We start from the raw sequence: 23,721 nt of genomic DNA on the forward strand, positions 1-23,721 counted from the left end.
TTTCCCAGAAAATCAAATCAGACATATTGAGGGGGACTGAGACTTCTGATCACTTTAGTGCAGCTTGACTGAATTTAAGAACTTCTGGACCTCGGCGGAGGTAAATTGACATTCTAGTGTCTACATATCTATTTTGTCTGTATTGTTTTTCTCTTTGAACTCATTTCTATGTTTCATACAGATTTAACCTTTTTATTTATTTTACCTCTCTATTCTACTCTTTAAATTGTAAATAAAAGTGCCCTGCCTTGCCCGTCAGCAGGATTACTCCAAACCTACTAAACTGAATTGAATTTTGACGTAGTTTCTTTCATATTTTTTAACATGGTGAGATACTACGTGTCTTTTGAAATATATTCATCCTCATTTAGGGGCAGAATTATTATTATGATGTCAATAAAAAGCTTGTAATCGTTGCTTTTCTTTCTCAGCTCTAATTACACACAGTGAGTAAGGCTATTGGCGTTTAATATATAATGTTCCTGCTGTGATGTTATTAGTTATTGATGTGTAACACACCGGTTCTAGCAACATAAGTTTGTCTGATTAATTAAAATGTTATTCCGTAGAGACTGAAAAGAGAAAAGTTTAGTTTCCTGAGGATCTTGTACGTGTAGATGTGGTTTGAGTCACAGTATGGACTCTTGACCACTTATCTTCAGTGGAACCTGATGACTGTGGGGAGTGATGTGAACGTTAATCACACTTATAACCAAATTTAGCACTTTAGCACTTATTCACTGAAATAAAAACAGAGATAAACATAGATTTTTCTTTTAAATAGAGTAAAGTCTAGAATTTGTCGTAGTTATAATCCAAGCAGCAGCATTTTGAACCAATTGAAGAAGAAAGTCTTTATCTAGTCTTTAAATGTTGGGAAAGATTCAATATTTCAAAATGAGCTTAAGTTGGAACACAACCTTCTATAAAACAAAGTTTTCATCTGCTTGTGTTGTCGGTCACTTACCAGGATGTTTGAAACAAAAGTCTCTAATCATTGTTGTGTGCTCGTCCGAGCTGACCTGGTTGCTATGGCTACAGATAACTGAGAAGTTTTTGGACAGGTAGACACGGAGGGAGGAGCCAGAGGTCGTGACCTTTGACCTCTCTCCTCCCTCCTCATGGCTGCATGTGTTGGGGTCACATCTAAAAGTGCTGATGATGTGATGGGAGTCCTGTGTGCTGCAGGTCACTGTGAGGTTACAGGAGTCAGAGCTGGAGGAGAGTAAGTCCACTGTCCCAGTAACCAGAGACACTGGATCTGAGGGGGAGGGACACAGACATTAATGGGTTTAGAAGTTGGGCAGCTACTGTGTGTCCATATATAAAAACTGAAGAAACCTACCTTGAACTGTGACGATGTATTTACCCACATAAGTGTCATTGTCCCCGTAAACGCCTGCAGTGTAAAGTCCACTGTCGGCTTGTTGCACCTTCTTCAAAAGCAAAGAGTGATTTTGGAGAAAGATCTCGACCCTTCCTTTATAGGGGTCAAATAGTTTTATTTTGTTATCATGAAATAATCTTATCATGCCTGAACCATTAAATCGCCATTTAAAATCACTGTCTTCAACTAATTTAACAGGAGCCGTGACGTTTAGAATCAGATCCTTCCCCTTCTGCACAAATACAGGAGTCCCAGTGTCGGAGCCTGTAGAAACAACACAGCATCACTTTATTATAAATAAGATACTTTGATTTAAACTGTAGTTTCTGTTCATTTTTACTTCTACTCATTAAACAGAGACTCATGATACAGAACCACCTCGGCCCAGCAGGTTGTGTTTGCCCCTGTCTGTTGGTTGGTTGGTTTAATGATCAGCAGGTTCACTTAGAAACTGGATTTCCACAAGACTTGGTGGAAGGATGGGACATGGACCAAGAAAGTTACATTTCAGGGAGATTCAGGTTTTATTTTGTGAGGCGGGCTGTTTTTTATATTTTCCATGATTTCCCAGAGAATGAAATCAGGCATATTGAGGGGGCCTGAGACTTCTGATCACTTTAGTGCAGCTTGACTGAATTTAAGAACTTCTGGACCGCGGCAGAGGTAAATTGACATTCTAGTGTCTATAGATCTATTTTATTTGAATTGTTTTTATCTTTGAACTTAATTCTACGTTTTCTAACAGATTTAATCATTTTATTTCTTTTACCTCTTTTATTCTACTGTTTTTATTATTCTATTTGGCTTGTAAATTGTAAATAAAAGTGCCCTGCCTTACCCGTCAGCAGGATTACTCCAAACCTACTAAACTGATTTCCTTTAAATTTTTACACGGATTTGGTGGATGCGAGAATTTTCTTTCACGTTCTTTATGGTGAGATACTTTGTGTCTTTTGAAATATATTCATCCTCATTTAGGGGCAGAATTATTATTATGAGCTAAATATAAAGCTTGTAATCATTGCTTTTCTTTCTCAGACCTAATTGCACACAGTGAGCAAAGCTATTGGTGTTTAATAAATTATGTTCCTGCTGTCATGTTATTAGTTATTGATTTGTAACATATCGGTTCTAGCAACATAAATTCATCTGATTAATTAAAATGTTATTCAGTAGAAAATGAAAAGAGAAAAGTTTAGTTTCCTGACGAGCTCGTATGTGTAGATGTGGTTTGAGTCACAGTATTGACCCTTGACTAGTTGTCTTCATAGGAACCTGATGAATTTGGGAAGTGATGTGAACGTTAATCACATTTATAACCAAAGTTAGCAGTTTGAATTTATAATCATGCTTCTGTGAAAAGATAACAGTTCCTTGAACTTAAATAAAACATGTGAGAGAGGAAGTGATTCAGCAACGTTAGACTTTCTTCAACAGGTCATTTTTCAGACAGATACTGACATGTTACAGGAAGCATCACTCTAGGTTCTCTTCCTGTCACTGAGCCCTGTGGTAATATTTATCACTGTCTATAAAAGGTAAAGTTTCCTAATCATTTTGTTCTGTTCTCTGAGTCGCTGCCACACACATTACATTAATATTCAGTTTTGTTGGTTTTACAAGCTTTTAAAAAAGTTTCTCCACGTCTGTTATCACTCATTATATATTTTAAATCAAATTCAAGCGTAGAACTTAACTTAAACCACAGATTTATGGAAAGAAGTTTTACTGAGTGAATCGTCAATCACAAGTCGTAATTTGAATATAGTTTTCATTTTAATATTCATAGAATATTGAAATAAGCAAATTATAAACAACAACAACATCAACAAAACAATTCTAAACAAGGTACATTGCTGAAACAGTCACACAGTGCAACAAGAGCAGAGCAATAAAACTCTCTTTGAAGAATAAACGTGATAATAATTGAGTGTTTACCTCGGGCTTCATATGCTTGAAGCAGAGAAATGACAAAGAGAAGAATGATGGGATGCATTCTGTCAAATGTGTCGTACGAGGAAGTGGATCAGAGTTCAGACCTCAATCAGCCCAGCAGCAGTCAGGGTGCTCGTCTCTCATCCACACGTCTCAGTGAATTCAAACTGCATCAAGGAAATACCTCTGGTTTATGAATATGTTCAGTCAAATCTGCAGTGAGGAGGTGTGAACACTGTGGGCGTGGCCTAATGCTCAGAGTGTCATCCACATGAACCACAACATGACAATAGATGAGTAACAATGATTGTCTCCTAACAAGAGAACATATCGAGGTCTGTCAGTAAACACATTGATCTTGTTCAAGTTCTGATAATATGAGGAACTGACTGCTGGTTTCAGGTTGAAATCGTAAAGCACCAGTACAGACTGCTTGGTGGATTGTGTGGAACAACCTGGTTTGTTTTTCTTCATCCATGTTAACAGGTTGGAGTGAGCACAGTGTCTGCATGAGCCTGTCAGCAGCGAGAACATGAGCATCTGGAAATAATGTGTCGACATCAGGGTCGAGGGAAGAGGAGTTGAGTTGGGGGGGGGGGTAGTATATCATGTGTTCAGCCTGGGGTTAAGAATAGGATATATGCATCTTCATATTTCCATACACATAATCTAGATAGAAAGAGAGACAGAGCGAGAGATGGATGGATGGATAGATAAAAACTTTGTTAAAATGTTTTTGGTCTGTTAAACACTCCTAGTCATCATATTAGTATTTTTTTTAATGAAGCATATATGTCTGTTTTGTTAATTTCAGGATTTTGATTTAACTAAAACATTTAGAATTCTCAATATATATTTTTAAAACACTTGGGTGAAGTAAGAACTTTATTGTACGTGCACCAATAACGGACACTCATCAAAAATAAAATAGCAGCCAAAATCACTTTAGGTTTTATTGAGTTTTTCATGGATATTTGGTTAAATTCACACAATTCACAATAAAATAAAAAATAAAATCTCTTATTATAATAATCTAAAATGTAATTACACGAGATTCTATTGAGATTAACTTAAAGGAACAATTTAAAGAACCTTTACAAACTTTGTCTTTTTAAACATTGAAAAGCTTCTTAAGCTGCATCACATAAATGAGTTGAACCAGGTCTTTAGAAAGAATAAGAACACATCTGTACAAGAAACACTATATTTACATTTCATATTAACATTCATCAGGTATCTTTTTCAATAAGATATGAAATATTTCACAAAAACAGTTTTAAAGTGGGCGCAGCTTTTCCAGATGCTCCTGGTTCTGAATGAAAAAAATCCCCAAATCTTCCCAGGGAAAATATCACATGACTCACGGCAACAATGAAACTGGACATTGTCCAAAAGGCAGAATGTGGAAGAAGATTTCATATGTTCAGGCTGAGTCGTGTCTCCGGCCTCAGTGGATTTCATGGACCCAACTTCAATCAAGCTTTAGATGGAGGAAGGAGAAGGAGCTGCAGCATCATCAGTTGGATTCTGATCCTTAAGTGGTGTTCACGCTTATGACCTGGAGAGATAAAGTCAGATAAAACATATTATGCTACCGGGGGGGGCTTCGCAGTTTCCTTTTCTTAAACCACAGATTATATATCACTCTTTTCAGTGGTGTGATGAACTGTGACAACAATTAAAGTAATCTGACTAAGACAGTTGTTAGAAAATATGACGTAACTTTACCTGAACATTTTCGTACACAGCTTTTTCCTTGTCCTCAGTTTCATCTGCAAGAAGGTGACAAAGAATATTCATTGGCTTTAAATCACAAATTAATTTAGACTGTTTTCTACTGAATCACATTTACATCACTGCACCCACTGATTTAGTTGTTCATGTGTTTTGTCATTCCTGTGATTTTGGTGACCCCTAGAGGTTTTATATAAACACAGCATTGCATTTCTAAATTCTGTTGATAGAAAGATACAATAAAATAAAACCTACACAAAAAGACATTCATCATGATATTATCTATATGCTAAATAATGAACTGGGAAAGGATCTCTGATATTGTCATTGACCCAAAGTTGGTGGATGAGTGAATAAAGTGAAGGACACAGTGAAAATGAGAAATTCCCGTTTTTACTCTGACGTACGTTTTCCTTTTATTCGATATCCAACTAAAGCTGCTGATATGGCAATTATCACCAAAACCTTAATGACAGTCATATTGACAAAGGCGATGATATTGCTCTGTGGTTCAGGGGCTGTAATGGAAAACAGAAAAACTGATATTAGTTATTTTCATAACTTATTCACTTTAACACGTAAAAATATTTCTTAGAAAATAATTAGATGATCTAAATTCAACTGACAACTCTGTATTATAACCATCAAATATAATTTATAATTTAAATATAATATGCACAGTCGTTTTCTTACCAAAGTTAAAAGGGTTACAAAGGAATATTTCAATAATAAAAACAGAGATAAACATAGATTTTTCTGTTACATAGAAGTCTAGAAGTTGTCGTAGATATAATCCAAGCAGCAGCATTTTAAACCAATTGAAGGAGAAAGTCTTTATCTAATCTTTAAATGTTGGGAAAGATTTTATATTTCAAAATAAATTTAAGTTGGAACACACCCTTCTATAAAACAAAGTTATCAGCTGCTTGTGTTGTCGGTCACTTACCAGGAGGTTTGAAACAAAAGTTTCTAATCATTGTTGTGTGCTCGTCCGAGCTGACCTGGTTGCTATGGCTACAAATAACTGAGACGCCTTTGGACAGGTAGACATAGAGGGAGGAACCAGAGGTCGTGACCTTTGACCTCTCTCCTCCCTCCTCCTGGCTGCAGGTGTTGGTGTCACATCTAAAAGTGCTGTTGATGTTATGGGAGTCCTGTGTGCTGCAGGTCACTGTGAGGTTACAGGAGTCAGAGCTGGAGGAGAGTAAGTCCACTGTCCCAGTAACCAGAGACACTGGATCTGAGGGGGAGGGACACTGGCATTAATGGGTTTAGAAGTTGGGCAGCTGCTGTGTGTCCATATTTAAAATCTGAAGAAACCTACCTTGAACTGTGACGCTGTATTTACCCACATAATTGATTTCAGTTGCAGCAACAGCTGCAGTGTAACGTCCACTGTCGGCTTGTTGCACATTCTTCAAAAGCAAGGACTGATTTTGGAGAAATATCACGACCCTTCCATCATAGGGGCTCATTATTTCTGTTTCGTTATCATGAAATAATCTTATTATGCTTGAACCATTAAATTTCCATCTAAAATCACTCCGTTTAACTAATTTAACAGGAGCTGTGACGTTTAGAAGCAGATCCTTCCCCTTCTGCACAAACACATGAGTCCAAGTGTCAGAGCCTGTAGAAACAACACAGCATCACTTTATTATAAATAAGATACTTTGATTTAAACTGTAGTTTTTGTCCATTTTTACTTCTACTCATTAAACAGAGACTCATGATACAGAACCACCTCGGCCCAGCAGGTTGTGTTTGCCCCTGTCTGTTGGTTGGTTGGTTTAATGATCAGCAGGTTTACTTAGAAACTGGATTTCCACAAGCCTTGGTGGAAGGATGGGACATGGACCAAAAAAGTTACATTTCAGGAAGATTCAGGATTTATTTTGTGAGACGGGCTGTTTTTATATTTTCCATGATTTCCCAGAAAATCAAATCAGACATATTGAGGGGGACTGAGACTTCTGATTACTTTAGTGCAGCTTGACTGAATTTAAGAACTTCTGGACCTCGGCAGAGGTAAATTGACATTCTAGTGTCTAAATATCTATTTTGTCTGTATTGTTTTTCTCTTTGAACTTATTTCTATGTTTTCATACAGATTTAACCTTTTTATTTATTTTACCTCTCTATTCTACTCTTTAAATTGTAAATAAAAGTGCCCTGCCTTGCCCGTCAGCAGGATTACTCCAAACCTACTAAACTTAATTGAATTTTGACGTAGTTTCTTTCATATTTTTGAACATGGTGAGATACTACGTGTCTTTTGAAATATATTCATCCTCATTTAGGGGCAGAATTATTATTATGATGTCAATAAAAAGCTTGTAATCGTTGCTTTTCTTTCTCAGCTCTAATTGCACACAGTGAGTAAGGCTATTGGCGTTTAATATATAATTTTCCTGCTGTGATGTTATTAGTTATTGATGTGTAACACACCGGTTCTAGCAACATAAGTTTGTCTGATTAATTAAAATGTTATTCCGTAGAGACTGAAAAGAGAAAAGTTTAGTTTCCTGAGGATCTTGTACGTGTAGATGTGGTTTGAGTCACAGTATGGACTCTTGACCACTTATCTTCAGTGGAACCTGATGACTGTGGGGAGTGATGTGAACGTTAATCACACTTATAACCAAATTTAGCACTTTAGCACTTATTCACTGAAATAAAAACAGAGATAAACATAGATTTTTCTTTTAAATAGAGTAAAGTCTAGAATTTGTCGTAGTTATAATCCAAGCAGCAGCATTTTGAACCAATTGAAGAAGAAAGTCTTTATCTAGTCTTTAAATGTTGGGAAAGATTCAATATTTCAAAATGAGCTTAAGTTGGAACACAACCTTCTATAAAACAAAGTTTTCATCTGCTTGTGTTGTCGGTCACTTACCAGGATGTTTGAAACAAAAGTCTCTAATCATTGTTGTGTGCTCGTCAGAGCTGACCTGGTTGCTATGGCTACAGATAACTGAGAAGTTTTTGGACAGGTAGACACGGAGGGAGGAGCCAGAGGTCGTGACCTTTGACCACTCTCCTCCCTCCTCATGGCTGCAGGTGTTGGGGTCACATCTAAAAGTGCTGATGATGTGATGGGAGTCCTGTGTGCTGCAGGTCACTGTGAGGTTACAGGAGTCAGAGCTGGAGGAGAGTAAGTCCACTGTCCCAGTAACCAGAGACACTGGATCTGAGGGGGAGGGACACTGGCATTAATGGGTTTAGAAGTTGGGCAGCTACTGTGTGTCCATATTTAAAATCTGAAGAAACCTACCTTGAACTGTGACGATGTATTTACCCACATAAGTGTCATTGTCCCCGTAAACGCCTGCACTGTAAAGTCCACTGTCGGCTTGTTGCACCTTCTTCAAAAGCAAAGAGTGATTTTGGAGAAAGATCTCGACCCTTCCTTTATAGGGGTCAAATAGTTTTATTTTGTTATCATGAAATAATCTTATCATGCCTGAACCATTAAATTTCCATTTCAATTCACTGTCTTCAACTAATTTAACAGGAGCCGTGACGTTTAGAATCAGATCCTTCCCCTTCTGCACAAATACAGGAGTCCCAGTGTCGGAGCCTGTAGAAACAACACAGCATCACTTTATTATAAATAAGATACGTTGATTTAAACTGTAGTTTCTGTTCATTTTTACTTCTACTCATTAAACAGAGACTCATGATATAAAACCACCTCGGCCCAGCAGGTTGTGTTTGCCCCTGTCTGTTGGTTGGTTGGTTTAATGATCAGCAGGTTTACTTAGAAACTGGATTTCCACAAGACTTGGTGGAAGGATGAGACATGGACCAAGACAGTTACATTTCAGGGAGATTCAGGTTTTATTTTGTGAGGCGGGCTGTTTTTTATATTTTCCATAATTTCCCAGAGAATGAAATCAGGCATATTGAGGGGGCCTGAGACTTCTGATCACTTTAGTGCAGCTTGACTGAATTTAAGAACTTCTGGACCTCGGCAGAGGTAAATTGACATTCTAGTGTCTAAATATCTATTTTGTCTGTATTGTTTTTCTCTTTGAACTCATTTCTATGTTTCATACAGATTTAACCTTTTTATTTATTTTACCTCTCTATTCTACTCTTTAAATTGTAAATAAAAGTGCCCTGCCTTGCCCGTCAGCAGGATTACTCCAAACCTACTAAACTGAATTGAATTTTGACATAGTTTCTTTCATATTTTTTAACATGGTGAGATACAACATGTCTTTTGAAATATATTCATCCTCATTTAGGGGCAGAATTATTATTATGATGTCAATTAAAAGCTTGTAATCGTTGCTTTTCTTTCTCAGCTCTAATTGCACACAGTGAGTAAGGCTATTGGCGTTTAATATATAATGTTCCTGCTGTGATGTTATTAGTTATTGATGTGTAACACACCGGTTCTAGCAACATAGGTTCGTCTGATTAATTAAAATGTTATTCCGTAGAGACTGAAAAGAGAAAAGTTTAGTTTCCTGAGGATCTTGCACGTGTAGATGTGGTTTGAGTCACAGTATTTACTCTTGACCACTTATCTTCAGTGGAACCTGATGAATGTGGTTAGTGATGTGAACGTTAATCACACTTATAACCAAATTTAGCACTTTGAATTAATGACCAAGCTTCTGTGAAAAGATAACAGTTTCGGGAACTTAAACAAAACTTGTGAAAGAGGAAGTGACTGTGCAACGGTAGACTTTCAACAACAGGTCATTTTTCACAGAAAATGTACAGTGGACGTGCAGAAATAGACAGACAGACAGACACTGACATGTAACGGGAAGTATCACTCTAGGTTCTCTTCCTGTCCCGAGCCCTGTTGTAATATCTAGCTTTGTCTATAAAAGGTAAAGTTTCCTTATTAATTTGTTCTGTTTCGTTGGTTTTACAAATTTAAAAAAAAAGTTTGTCCACGTCTGTTATCACTCATTACATATTTTATAACGACTTCAAGTAAAGAACTTAACAAACCACAGATATTTGGAAGGAAGTTTTACGCAGTGAATTGTCATTCAACACGTCATCATTTTAATATAGTGATCATTTTAATATTTATAGAATAATGAAATAAGCAAATTATTAACAACAACATTCTAAACAAGGTACATTACTGAAACAGTCAAACAATGCAACAAGAAAAGAGCAATAACACGATATTTGAAGAAGAAATGCGATACAAATTGAATGTTTACCTCGGGCTTCATATGCTTGAAGCAGAGAAATGACAAAGAGAAGAATGATGGGATGCATTCGATAAAATGTGTCGTACGAGGAAGTGGATCAGAGTTCAGACCTCAATCAGCCCAGCAGCAGTCAGGGTGCTCGTCTCTTATCCACACGTCTCAGTGAATTCAAACTGCATCGAGGAAATACTTCTGGTTTATGAATATGTTTAGACAAATCTGCAGTGAGGAGGTGTGTTCAGTGGGCGTCCATCCGGCGCCATTTTGCTGGTGCTGACTCCTCCTAGTTCCTGGCTAACCAATAAATGGGCAAAGAGGAGTAGCGCAGTAGACAGTTTAGATATGACTTTAATCTCCAAACACCAGTGATGTAAAGAGTTCTCATTTTCATTATATAATTATGTTTTCACACTGAGAGAAATGGAGGGAACATCAGTTCTGTCTGAAATCTGTGGTGCTTTCACCTGCTGAACACAGAATAAACTGTAAGAACCAGTCTTTGCTGGAATATACACAACATAAAACATCCTTTTAAATTGAGTTTCTTCTTTTCATTAGATGAAGCACTGCAGCACCTGATGTCCTCAGCATCAACATGGTGGAGATCGACAGCTTCAGGCTGGTTAACATGAGGACGACCTGCACCAGCTTCATCTGCACAGCACTTCCTCCCTTAACTAAAGATGGCCTGCAACTGTTTAGAGTTGACAGTCATTGCCAAGTGTCATAGATGATAGAGTTAATTTCTAAATTCATTATGGTTGGTTAAAAAATGAACACTTATCAGAACAATGTTTATGTTCTACTTTCTGATTTGATACTCTTTAGATAAGAACCCAGTGTTTTATTTTTCTTCTTTGCCATAAGAGATGGAACACGGTCATCACAGCTGTGTCCTTCAGGCTCGTCCGTCCCTAATAAAATGACAGGATACATAAAAGTATGGCATTATTGTAGAGGAAGTGTTAGTTATGAACATAGTTTGTATCCTTATTTTCTGTGGATATTCAACTATGTATTTGAATATGGTTTTGGATTAAACTGTGCACTACCAAGACAATGAATTTACACAAATTTAGTTCGTCCACATTAAAAGTATTGCAAATATTATTAAATGCATTATGTATTATGTGCAATACTTTGTTATGAAAACAGGTCTGTACCTGGAGTCAGTGTTGAAGTGAACTCCTTACCAGACTTTTACATGGTCAAAATAAAAGCTTATTACTTCAAAGTTCATCAGACCATAATCATTTCAGCTTAGGAAATATGTGGTGGACATCAGCCTCAGGTTCTCTATGTGACTGTCTATTCTAGTACAGTTACACTTCCTATAATTTATTCATATGTGACAAAAAAATACATTAATCTGCATGTCCACTTATTTAACACAATAATTCAGTAAAGTCTGTTTAGATTAACCATGTAAAAACCTAATGTAGCAGACTAGTTTAGTTTTCACTGTAACATGTTACCACACATCAACAACAATACTCTGAATAAAGAGCTTTAGGAGATTCAATGCTACTTTAAACAGCTGCTCTTAAAATGCAGATGTGACTTTAAATACTCATTTTTTAGTTGATCACAGTAAATCTGTTTCTGCAGAATGAGAATCTGTGTTTCTGGTAAAAATGTAAACAATTTAAATTCAATGTTACGTTACCGTGCAGCCACAATAACAAAGTTCAGCTCAACGAGTTTCCTACTGCAGCAGCCGCATTAACATTAACATTGTTCAACATTTGTTGAACAATTATCTAATATGACATTAATACTGAAGTTACCAACAATAACATTATCAAGTCAAATAGGTTAGCGAGTGAAACAACTTTACATAACGTTAGATTTCTTACGTGGTGGAGCTAATTCTCCAAACACAGGGTTAGGGTTCTTCTGAAAGTCTCCTGTCTCAGTTTAAAAGATTCATCGTAATAAACTCTAACTCTTTTCCCCACTGGGTGGACCGGATCATGTCGGCTCATGTCGGTTCAATAACTCCCTTATGGTCCCGTTAGCATCGGCATTACTTCTGGTATCTTCCCTGCGGGCTAGCGGAGCTAAGATAACAAGCCAGGTACAGAGACACCGATACCTGCTCATCACTACTAGCACAAATAAAATACAATACTTTACTTACCACAGAAACTGGAGCGCAGATGTCTCTAGCTTGTCCGTCAGGAGGACAAGCAGAACATCAAACCGTATTATGGTAAAAAGTAAATGGTTTTATATTTATATAGCGCTTTTCTAGTCTTGATGAACACTCAAAGCACTTTACAGTACAGTTCTACATTCACCCATTCACACACACATTCATACAGTGCATCTATTCGCAGCAGTTTGTTATTCTATGGGGGGGCCATTCAGGGTTCAGCATCTTGCCCAGGGACACTTCGGCATGCAGATGGGTCAGACTGGGGATCGAGGACGACCACTCTTCCCCCTCAGCCACAGCTGCCCCGATGATTATTCATCCTATATCTGAGTGAAACCTCTCCACAGACTCGGGTCGTGTTCAGTGACGGGGATTAGCCTGTTAGCCTGTTAGCTCAGGTGAAGCCGAGCAGGCAACAGGCTAAGAGTTTGAGTCGCGAGCTAACATTGACGTTACCTCCTCATTAAGTGATAATTATTCATAATATCAAACCTCTATATAATTTAATTGAGTGAGTTAGAAAAAAATTCGCCCCCTCAGAGTTGTCATGAAGGAAGAATGTAGTGATTGAGACTAAAACCGTTTTACAGGCTGGCTGCAGTATGGCTCATAAACACTGTCTCTTCCATGTTAGTGAAAGGGACATGGAACAAACTGAAAATTCAAAATAGAAGTTAAATAACTGTATTCTGTCATTTCAGTAGCTCTCGTCATTGATGTTTGGTTCAAGTGCTTTTTTTTTATGATAAGTTTTTAATCATTATTTTATATAAAATGAGGTGATGCCATCTTGATTGACTGCTTAACCTCTCCCTTGTTACCTTGTTACCTTGTTAAATGCACAAGATGGTAAAATGTGTATCCGGGATATTTTGGCTTCATTTCTGTATGGTGGGAGGAAGAGGAGACGCGTCATCCATCTTTACATGACAGAACTTGAAGGATATACTGCTAATGTCTCCTACATAATACATAATGTGAAGTGAAATACTCAGCTTTGATTGCAGTAAATGTAAAAGAATAAAAACAAAAAAACACAAATCCTTTATTTGGATGAGGCCCCTGAATTCTCGTGACAAAGGTTGAGACTGTTAGAACATGCTTAAAGTTAACCCTGTAAAAATAAAATGCAGAAGAGGTGAGGTGTGTTGATATAGTTAGTTCAGTAAAGTGAGTGCATGTGAAGAAATGTCACAAGTCAAACGGAACAACTAAGGTGTGAGTTTTGTGGTTCTAATTTTGAAATGCAGATGCATTACAGTCACTTTAGTTATGAGAAATGCTATCCTCAGTGTTCTAACGAGTATTAAAAAAAAACAGGAATTTGAATATGTCACCATCAGCTTTATTTTGCAACTGGTTTTAAAGAGAGAACTGTTTCATTTGAACTCTCCAGCTGCACTTTAAACACTAGTAACACTCCACAGCTCCATGTTAATTCAAGAAATGTTACAAACAGATTCCAACACATTCATATCTCGTCTTTACCATCAACCGTCGAAACCCAACTGTCACTGTTCATTTCCGTTCCAGATTATCAGTGCCTTACAATATTTCACTTTCACATTCTCATCTCTCCGCACTCACCGGGTCATCCTCTTCACGTCCCTGTCGTCTCGAAGGAAAAATGAAAGAGGGGGATTTCGACAAACGGCTGCAGTTAATTTTACAGTGTTAGAAAAAAATTCCCAACTTCTTTTCCACACGTAAAGAAAATGAGCTTCAGAAACATTTACAGTAAAACTTCCAAAGGGGCATTTACATAAACACATGACAGATAAAAAAAACATTTGTCAGTTTGCTTAAAGCCACTGAGACGGAGAAACAACCGTTCTAATTAGGGATGGAAGCATCTGTGTGAAATAATCAATGTTTAATATGTGAGTAGTATTAAAAACATCTCTCTAACACACGTAGGCAGCTAACCCTCCTAAGGTGCAAATGTACATAATGTTCATAAAGTGCTATAACGTTCTGTTTTGAAACAGCAGTAATTATTAAGGATATCAAGACAACTCTCAAACGGCTACACTAACATGGTCCACATGCGCTTTCCGTTACAAGTGGTATCTGATGCTTCTCAGCATCCTGAGAGGAAGTTGTGGGGTGGGTAGGGTGGTGAGTTGTATATATAGCTGCCTTCCTCTTTACTGACTTTTCTCTGTAACTGAAGAGAACTAGGCTCAAGCTTATTTTAACTTTTTAGATGTAGTTTTGTGTAGAGTGGTGTGTTTGTATTATGCGTGTCTATCTTTCATACATTTACATTAGCTGGAAGTAGTATTAGTATTACTCTTCAAAGTTTCTGTGGATGTTTCCTGCTCACTTTGTCACACAAACTTTAACACCCACCCCCCTGACGCACCTGCCTACCCTTGATACAATGGAAGAGAAACAGTCAATGTTTCCTCATTGTGATTTGGTAAAAACCCAAACACTCACCAATCCTTTCCATCTTCTCTGCACTCTCTCTGTTTTCCAACAGGATCACTGGAAAATACTACTCAACTCGTTTTTTTTTTTTTTATTGTTATGTTACCTCAGCCAAAGAGGTTATATCTCCTTCCTATGTTTTTTTTGTACATGAACAAGATCTTGCAAAGACTACAGGACGGATTGCAATGAAAGTTGGATGAAGGAAGAAGCCATTCAATTTTGGTGCAGCTTCAGTTCAGGGATTTGATCGTGGAATTTCGTTGAATTCCCCGAGATTGATTCCTGGAAAAAAATCAGGCACGTGTGGAGGATTGATATTTATAAGTATTTAAGTATTTATAAGTATTTGCTTGGCTGTAGGGCGTTAGCGTAGGTGGAGTTTTTGTACCCTTCCTGTTTTGTTTTAATAAATAATCCAACCTATTACGTCTTTAACAGTGTATTCAGTATATGTAGTAGTGGCTGTTAGGTAGTGGGTTATGCCCTCACATGAATACAGTCAACACAGTGTTTTATCCCAGCAGATGTATGACAAGCCATACAGTGGTCGACAGTTCACTCTAGCCTCCTGAGTGTTTTGGTGCTACTGAGAAACCAAATCTCTCTTTGATACAAGTTCCAAAACGTCTAAAGAAGCCAGAGTCCAAAGCTGCTTTGATATGATGTTTCAGTGATTTGCTGTTGACACTGAACTTGTCCGTTTCTTGCAGTCTCTCCCTTCTCATCCAGCCGACTGCTCACACATTGCTGATGCGCACACTGAGAGGAGTGTCTCTGACCCGGCCACGCTCCTCCCCTCGCTCCCTGTAGCTCTGCTCCAGACGGATCTTCTCTGGATCGGACAAGTCGGCCACTGTCCCGCCCCCGTTGCTCTGGTACACGTGCTGGGGGCTGGATGGTGTGAAGACGGGCGTGGTCTTGGTCTTGGCCACTTTGTCGAAGAAGGCAAAGTCCGCTACGTATTTACCTGATGGGGACAGGGAGACTACGGGGGGGAACTCATAGCCCCAGAGGATCTCGTCGGGCAGGTAGGAGGTGCGGACCTGGCAGGTGGCGGAGGTCGGCTCCACCGTGGCGCTCATGATCACCAGCAGCTCAAAGTCAGCCAGTTCTGGATCTGTCCAGCCCCCACCTGGAGGGGGTAAATGTGATATGAGGAAATGGCACATTGGAGGGTTACAAAAGAAGAGGAAGGGGCGGAGGAAGTGGGAATTAATAAAAATGCTAAAGTGAAGTTGAAGGCTCTCAGTGGAGATCTGGATCACCAGTAGTGAAACTTTGATACTTTTATGGTTTTAGACATGTGAAATGTTCAAGAGAGACGTTCAAATCCTGCTTCTTCACCTGTTGTTCACCAGGCCAGTCGGCCCATGAAGTGCTCGATGGATTGTGAGTTTCAAATATCAGGAAGCTGTTGAGGAGAAGGTTTCTACAAACCGACTAAATCTACTGCCCTCACCACCAAACTCACCCTTGGCTGCCCAGGCCCGCAGGGGGCTGTTGTCATCGATGATGTGGAAGAAGGTGAGCGGCAGGATGAGGAAGGGGCTGTCACTTGATGTGTCCACCTGGAAGGGGACGTTCCTCTGGTCCAGACGAACCGTCTCGCCCTCCTTGGTCAGAGACGTCTGGAGCAGTTTTCCACTCACCTGGAGGGAACCAACGTGCACAAGCTGTTTTTAGTTAAATTCATTCATGAATGGGCAAATCGCTCACTGTCAGTGGGTTTACAATATTTACAGTATATCTAAGTACTGCACACTTGCCTGACACCCAAGGAGAAGGCTCTTGCGCATGTTGGCCACTCGGATCATCAGGCAGGGGCGACCTTCATACGTGGACACCACAGCATGTTGGCTAAACTTGACCGTCTCCCCTCGCTTTTTGGGTCGAGCAACCTGACCAGAGAAACCTTGTTAACTTCTAGTTTCTGTTTGAAAATCTTTCGTAACTGTCATAGATGTTCCAATCGCTCAGTCGTGAATCCTCAAGACATTATCCGGAGTTTTGCGAATATGCGTTCTCACATAATCTCCTGAAATTATCTTAAATTCTGTGCATGACTGAAAGCTGAATTGATTTCTGCAGTAGAATCAATGAATTCCGCATCATGTACACACACAGTATTTGCAGCTGCATGTTATCGGCTACCTTTGCCAGAAAGGTTCCAGTGATGAAGATCTCCATCAGCATGGTGAGGACCAGCTGGATAATGAGGAGGATGACGGCCGCTGGGCATTCTTCAGTGATGCAGCGGAACCCGTAGCCAATGGTTGTCTGGGACTCCAGGGAGAAGAGGAAGGCCCCCGTCAGGGTCTGCATCTGCATCACGCAGGGTGTGTGGTTCGACGGAGGGTCGAACTCTGGAGAAACGCCACGCAACATAGTTTTGTATTTATATCTCTCTACATTTTTCTTGTGAGATTGAGGTCATTTTAATATCCGAAAAACAAAACATATACGTGTCTGACATGAAATCATGCTTAGATCAGGTGCAACACCATTAAACACTTAGGCTTCTTTGAAACAGTGAAAGGTAATTGGACTCTTTCAATTTGAGTCACGGTTATAAACACCACCTCATCCATGTTAGTAGATGGGACATGCCAAAAGTCAAAGTACACGTTAGTACCTTCTTCTCAATGATATTGTCTATTATTTTAGGGATAGATCTTATCACACAGATGTTAATTTGGGTTCTAGTCCTTATTTGATGTTTAAAAAACTAGTCAAAAGCATAAGATGGCAGCAACTATGATATTTTGGCTTGAAAGAAGTGGAAATCCCCCATCCATGTTAACAGATGAGCTGATGTTAATCGTAATGAGACTTTATTGCGTTTGGGAAACAGCCCAGCCTCTGTATCAGAATCCAAACAATATTGCTTTCCAACACAAGATGGCAGCACGCTCATCTTATTAATTTTCGCTTCATTTTTTCAGATATCTCGTTATGTTTCACGATGAACTGCGCATGAACCTATCAACAACACCCCTCCTCTCTCACCCAGCAGGTCTCCATGCACCAGTGCCACCAGGTACCATAGCACCCCGAACAGGAACCAGGTCCCTGCAAACGTCGCAATGAACAGGAAGAACTTGTAGCGCCATTGCATGTCCAGGAACGTCGTCCAGAGGTCACGCATGTACAGAGCATTCCTTCCAGTGATGTGCTCGATCCGCACGTTGCTGCGTCCATCCTTCGACAGAACACGCCTCCTCTTCCTCAGAGTCCCGCCCGCTCCGGAAACGCCGCCCAGCAAAGGTTTCAAAACGTCCGTCTGTGTCTGGGAGTGGCAAACCTTCTGAGGGGAGGAGCTACGAGAGGAGGGAGGTGTGGCAGACGTCATCTAGTGGAAAACAAAAGCCTAGATTATTTTTGTTAAATGGTCAGTGTGTATTATTACACTCATTTGAGATTCGAAGGGCTAGAAGGGAATTCTTTACTTCCTTAAAAACAACATTTGGGTGGAGAAGATAAACACAACATTCACAACATCATCGTGATCTGTACAAACCATGAAACTTCCCACAATGACTTGGATCTTTGGTAAATTCCCCTGCCCCCATCTGCTTTTCCCCTCGGGGGGAATTCATGTTAAACCTGAAATTATGTAAATCTTTTCACGTGTACCAAAGTCAAATAAAACAAAACCAATCTGTTTCTTTAAATTACAAAGCAGTTTTTAAATCAGCAGGGGATTTGGGGGGCCTCAGACAGAGGACACCTGCATCAGAGACAGACTCTACAATTGACTAAGCTATTAGCAGACAGCTTGTTGCAGGGGGTGTCCCAGCATGGTGTCTCTTGTACAAAGCTGATAATATAATTGAAGGAGATTCTCAAATAACCTCATCAGGGGTCCCCCCCTCAAGTCGGGGAGGAAGTCCCCTAACATGTGGCTACGCCCCTGTCTATATATTGTCTCAGTGTAGAGAAAATCTATATATATCCCCAACCTGCGACACATGCTAGAGTTATATGAGTTTTGTAATGCTTTATCTCTGTATGGAGGACCGAACTTTTAGGCCCCTAGTTAACATGCGCTCCAGGAGATTAGTTACCGTCCTCCCTTGTCACACACACACTGACACTCACTGTATCCCCACGTACTTAACACACTCACTTACTTCCAACATATCATGCAGGCCAGCAGGAAGAGGATGAGCCACAAAGGAGGCAGATAAGGAGGAGGAAAGAGAAAAGAAAGAAGAGTCGAATTAGGATGAAGATACGCAGCATTAACCCGACAAACCTGTCCACACAGAGTCTCACTTGTGAGTCCGGGGAGAGAGGAGAGAGCGCTGAATGAGTCAATTAAGGTAAAAGAAAGTCTGAACTTAGACGTCTATCTGGATAAAGTTTTTCTTGTTTTGTTTTTTTAAGGGCGCTACTGTTGATTCTAACTAAAGAAGCTGTTAGTGGACAAAGACTGAACTTCTCCCAGGGAACTGGAGACGGCTGTAAGAGTTTGGTAGGAAAAGGGCCAAAGTTCGGCTTTCTGGTGGCCTGCTTCTCAGCCTGGGACTCAGGTACGTGCTCCTGTGCTTTAAAAAGGTTAACAGTGGCCATAAGTATGTGGACACCCTGAAAAGACACTTGAATAGGATTGTTGTAAATCTCGTTGGAGCCTCCTCTGTTCTGGATTCAGGACTTTAACAGGATTTCAGAGACTCTGACAGAGATTTGATCCCATTCAGCTACTAAAGCTCTAGTGAAGAATGAGCACTGATATCGCGGGGTTAACCAGAAGTGAAAGAAGTACTCAGATACGTAAAAGTACCTATACAACAATGTACAAATATTTCCTTACAAAAAAAAGTCCTGTATTAAAAAAAGAAAAAAGTTTTTGCAGAAGTGCTCTTCCTGCAAAAACTTTACAAAAACTTTACATATATATTTATCTATGTAGTGAAAATCTAAAATAGCCCCTCTGCCCTGCTGACCGTGGATTATGTCATCAATCAGCTTTAATTACCTCACACTTTTGTGATTATACAAGCGTGAGCCCCTCAACCGCTCCATAATCACAATGACACCATTGAAAACACTTCACTCTTTCAACCCTGCGTCCCTCTCTCGCCCAATCCTCCACATCACACACACACACACACATAGCTCCCACTACAGGCATATCAGGTGGATGATAATACAGTAGATGGGAGTAAGTGAGTATGAGAAGAAGCATAAACATATTTTTTTGGACCAACCTCTCCAATAGGATGTATTCCATCTCCATGGCAACACGACCACTTTACTGTACCGCGAGCAGCATGCAAAAAGTGAATCAAAACTTTTTCTCTGGCCAAACAAAAGAGCGCTCAATGTTTTTCTGATCCCTCTCTCTTTCTCTCTCTCTCCCTCTCCCCCCCCCCTCTCTCTCTCTCTCTCTCTCTCTCTCGCTCCCTTTCTTTCTTTCTCCTTTCCTATTTCTCTCTCCTTCCATCTCTCTCTCTCTCTCTCTCTCTCTCTCTCTCTCTGTCTCTCTCTCTGTCTCTCTCTCTCTCTCTCTCTCCCCTCTGGGTACACAGGAATGCTTTGTTTGAAGCCAAGATAAAAGAAACAAAAGGCACCATTGACAAAAACGACTCTGTGCCCATCCGTGTGTGTTTATGTGTGAATAGTATTGCAATTACATGTGTATTTCCATGGTGTGTGTTTGTGTGTGTTTGTTTGTGTGTGTGTGTGTATGTGAGAGAGAGAGAGTGAGGTGTACATAGAGGTGTACATGTGATTTTGTTTGCATGTATGTGAGTTTGTGTGCAATTACATGTGTGTGTGTGTTCGTGTGTGTTTGTGTGTGTGTGTGTGTGTGTGTGGGTGGGTGGGTTGGTGGGTGGGTCGGTGTGTGTGTGGTGTGTGTGTGGGTGGGTGAGAGACAGAGAGAGGGAGAGAGATGAGTGAAAGGGAGAACGACAGAACGGAAGAGAGGAAGGGAGAGAGAAAGAGATCTGTGACAAAGGCCCTCGTTAGTATTCTGGAGTGAGGGCTAATCCCCCTCCGTCTCCCCCTCATTCACACACACACACACACATGCACACAAACACACACCACACACACACACTTTTTCTTTCTCCCCATCTGTTTATTTCATTCTTACTTTCCTCGCTTTCTCATTCTCTTTCTTTCCTTCTTTTACTGCAAATCTTTAATTCATAATTTATCACCCTGGGGAGATGAGATTCATTTATTAAAAAAAAACAACTGTTATCTGTTTTTGTTTACTTAATGTGAGTTTGAAAGTAAGTAAGTTAGAGAAACATGAAACGTAAATATTGTCTGGATGCAGTAATTGATTTATTTTTGAAGACTAGAATACACAGAATATTAACAATTATTAGAGATAACACACAGTACGTGTAATAATCAATACTTTTAGAGTTTACATGTTTTTTAGATTATTTATTCATAGCATGTATAAATAAATCATGTTGTCTTGTGTGACAGATCGTACTTTTATAAAAGTTTCTGACCAGATGTTTTCGTTTTTCATAACCTCAGCTCCAGCACATTTCTGAATGATCAGATGTTTTCACATGTGGAGATGAAAACTTGTCTCTGCATGAAATAACCACTGAGGATTATCTAGAGGCCGGTTTTAAAAGCAGGTAAATATGAACTTTGAACTATCACATTTTTGTATGTAGTTTAAATTGTTTTGGTCCCACTTACTGACATTTGTGTTATCATATTTTTTTTGTAACTGTAATGATTTCGATTACCAGTTTAATTCATGCAATAGAAATAATCGTGCAAACAAATGAAACATAATTCTACAAATCATGGATCTGTAGAACAATATGCACATTTCTTACCAGAATAGATATTTATACACGTTTGATCCAATTGACAAACTTACCTGTCAGAGAGTTTTCATTTATTCGTTTAGGAACCAAATCAATTGTGTTGCATTCAAGACATTTGATTTATTCACAGATCTTGTCACTTGCACTGCACTCTGCTGTGAGATGGAGTTCTTACCTTGCAGGAGGGTGTTCGACCTAACTGACCGGTGCAGAGAAGAGTTAGGAGCCCAGAGCCTCAGCCTCTCGTCCACATGTCTGCTTTGTTGTCGCAGGACACAACTGGGCCTGAAACTGTTCAGGAACAATGACCTCAGCAGCCTGCATCCCCCGGACGTTCACACACCATTAAGGAGAATTATTGGTGTGGGTCACTTGCTTACCGGGCTCCTGTTTCTGACCCCAAACCCGGACTCACTGCTCTCCCCTAAGAGACAGGACTTGGCTTTATAAGAGGCATCCCTCTCTCACTTTTACTCTTTCCCCCTCTCCCCCCCCCCCCCCCCCCCCCTCTCTCTCTCTCTCCCTCACTTCTGAATTCCTGTTGTGTCCCGCTCACGTCTGGGTAATTGCTGTAATAACTGATCGCCACTCCCTCCAGTCTCAATTCACTTTCAGGATAATAAAAGTGACCACAAAGGCATCATATTGGAGCCTCTGCAGAATTTTGCCTCAAAGAGCCGGTGGGGGGGAGGTGTTTAATATTTTACGTTTTATTTTTCAAACATGTTTTGCTGCATTTGTTGTTGCATCACTCCTTCACTGAGTCCAAAGGAAGCAACACACGCACACACGCACATGTTTGGGGGCCTCACATGCACATTGTCCACAAACTGCCGCAACAAACTACCCCCTGCAGCACACACAAACACACAAACACTCTTTTAGGGGGCACCACAGAGCCCTCTATTCATTGCGCCTGTGCCCGGCCTTTGCTGTTTCCAAGCGCGTCTGCACGGAGCGTCCTGTGAAGCTCAAACACATGAAGAGGGACATCCGTGAGGTGAATACCGCCCCTCATTCTGCCTCAGGAGAGGGTGACAAAGCATTATTTAACTGAAAGAGGAAGAAGTGGATGGAGTCGATGAGGGCCAATGGTCAAACGTGCTAAAGAGTCCCTGTGAGTGTGCCCGCTACAAAGTTCAGAAAAGGGTTTTTTATATATATTTTGGGATGTTTTCTGCACTGGTCATGTACCTACAGGGATGGATACTAGAAAACATGGAGGGTGCATTTTATCTTGTGCTTCACTTTCTTTTATGTATCCAGGGAACTCCATCCTCAGAACTGGAGCTCTTGATCAATAGCACTTCTGTGAGAGGCTGTGAAGATGGTCGTCGATATGGACGAGCCATGCATCAGGGGCCCCAGCAAAGTCAAGCCGACCAATCAGCGAAGAGAGAGTTGTGCATCGCCTCAGGATGAGGAGAGTCTACAGCTGACCGTCATGCAATCTGAACCTGCATGAGAGGAACCACGCTTCATTGTGGGAAGAAACAATCTGCATCTTTACCCCTTACATGCAGAAACATCAGCATGATTATAGGTTATAAGGGAAATGCATGGATAAATAAGACAAAATCTGCAAACACGATTGATGCTCTCTGCTCAGAAGGAGTTGCACCGCGACTTATTGATTAAAAGTGTTGCAGTTCCTCATTGAGAGCTGAGCAGTGACGACTGTCAGCCAACACAAGTCGGGCCAGATCTCCTCCTCTGTCAGTTTACCTCACAGTGTTTGATTATGTACAGCTCAGCCCAACACACACAAGGGCGCTCACTTAGGACGACAGGGTGGCCATTTGTTGTCATGGCTCCGAAACTGTGGAAGTAAGACTTTTACCTCAGTTTTATGGTTTTGTGGCACCTGGAAGAGGAATTGTTTCCTTTAATCTATGTTTGAACCTCCCACTGTAATGTGCTCTGTTAAAGCACAATGTCAAGAAAAGCACCAAGAGTCCCTTTATGAAACCATATTTCAGTCGACTGGATCCAGATTTTTATTTGGCACATGTTCATAGATATCAGTGAAAATGTCAAATGACTTCCCGAAAGCCCTTTGTCTGAATCCACGACTCATTTGAG

At 40.0% G+C, this 23,721-nt stretch overlaps 2 protein-coding genes and 1 long non-coding RNA gene across 3 annotated transcripts in view; 1 reads left to right on the plus strand and 2 right to left on the minus strand.

Moving 5' to 3' along the window:
- LOC128454907 (uncharacterized) overlaps positions 1 to 10,458 on the minus strand; it is a 29,593-nt gene extending 19,135 nt beyond the window's left edge. The window contains exons 1-7 of the mRNA XM_053438503.1: positions 10,249 to 10,458; positions 8,331 to 8,636; positions 7,953 to 8,246; positions 6,381 to 6,686; positions 6,003 to 6,296; positions 1,346 to 1,651; positions 968 to 1,261 (exon numbers count right to left, since the gene is read on the minus strand). Coding sequence (XP_053294478.1) covers positions 968 to 1,261; positions 1,346 to 1,651; positions 6,003 to 6,296; positions 6,381 to 6,686; positions 7,953 to 8,246; positions 8,331 to 8,636; positions 10,249 to 10,306 — 1,858 coding nt within the window. The 5' untranslated portion in view covers positions 10,307 to 10,458. The remainder of the gene's footprint in view (positions 1 to 967; positions 1,262 to 1,345; positions 1,652 to 6,002; positions 6,297 to 6,380; positions 6,687 to 7,952; positions 8,247 to 8,330; positions 8,637 to 10,248) is intronic.
- A 3,795-nt stretch (positions 10,459 to 14,253) lies between these two features.
- On the minus strand, positions 14,254 to 18,182 carry LOC128455181 (ATP-sensitive inward rectifier potassium channel 10). The gene is made up of 5 exons (XM_053438856.1): positions 17,840 to 18,182; positions 16,985 to 17,196; positions 16,600 to 16,731; positions 16,305 to 16,482; positions 14,254 to 15,965 (listed from the first exon to the last, which is right to left on the minus strand). The coding sequence occupies exons 1-5, from the start codon at positions 18,180 to 18,182 to the stop codon at positions 15,571 to 15,573; spliced, it is 1,260 nt and encodes a 419-aa protein (XP_053294831.1). The 3' UTR covers positions 14,254 to 15,570.
- Positions 18,183 to 18,809: 627 nt separating this feature from the next.
- On the plus strand, positions 18,810 to 23,040 carry LOC128455182 (uncharacterized). Its single transcript, XR_008341690.1, has 4 exons — positions 18,810 to 19,155; positions 21,335 to 21,441; positions 21,770 to 22,756; positions 22,906 to 23,040. It is a non-coding gene; the product is annotated as an uncharacterized LOC128455182 (long non-coding RNA).
- The last annotated feature ends 681 nt before the right edge of the window (positions 23,041 to 23,721 follow it).

The sequence above is a fragment of the Pleuronectes platessa genome, chromosome 13 (genome assembly GCF_947347685.1).
Source record: "Pleuronectes platessa chromosome 13, fPlePla1.1, whole genome shotgun sequence".
NCBI lineage: Eukaryota > Metazoa > Chordata > Actinopteri > Pleuronectiformes > Pleuronectidae > Pleuronectes > Pleuronectes platessa.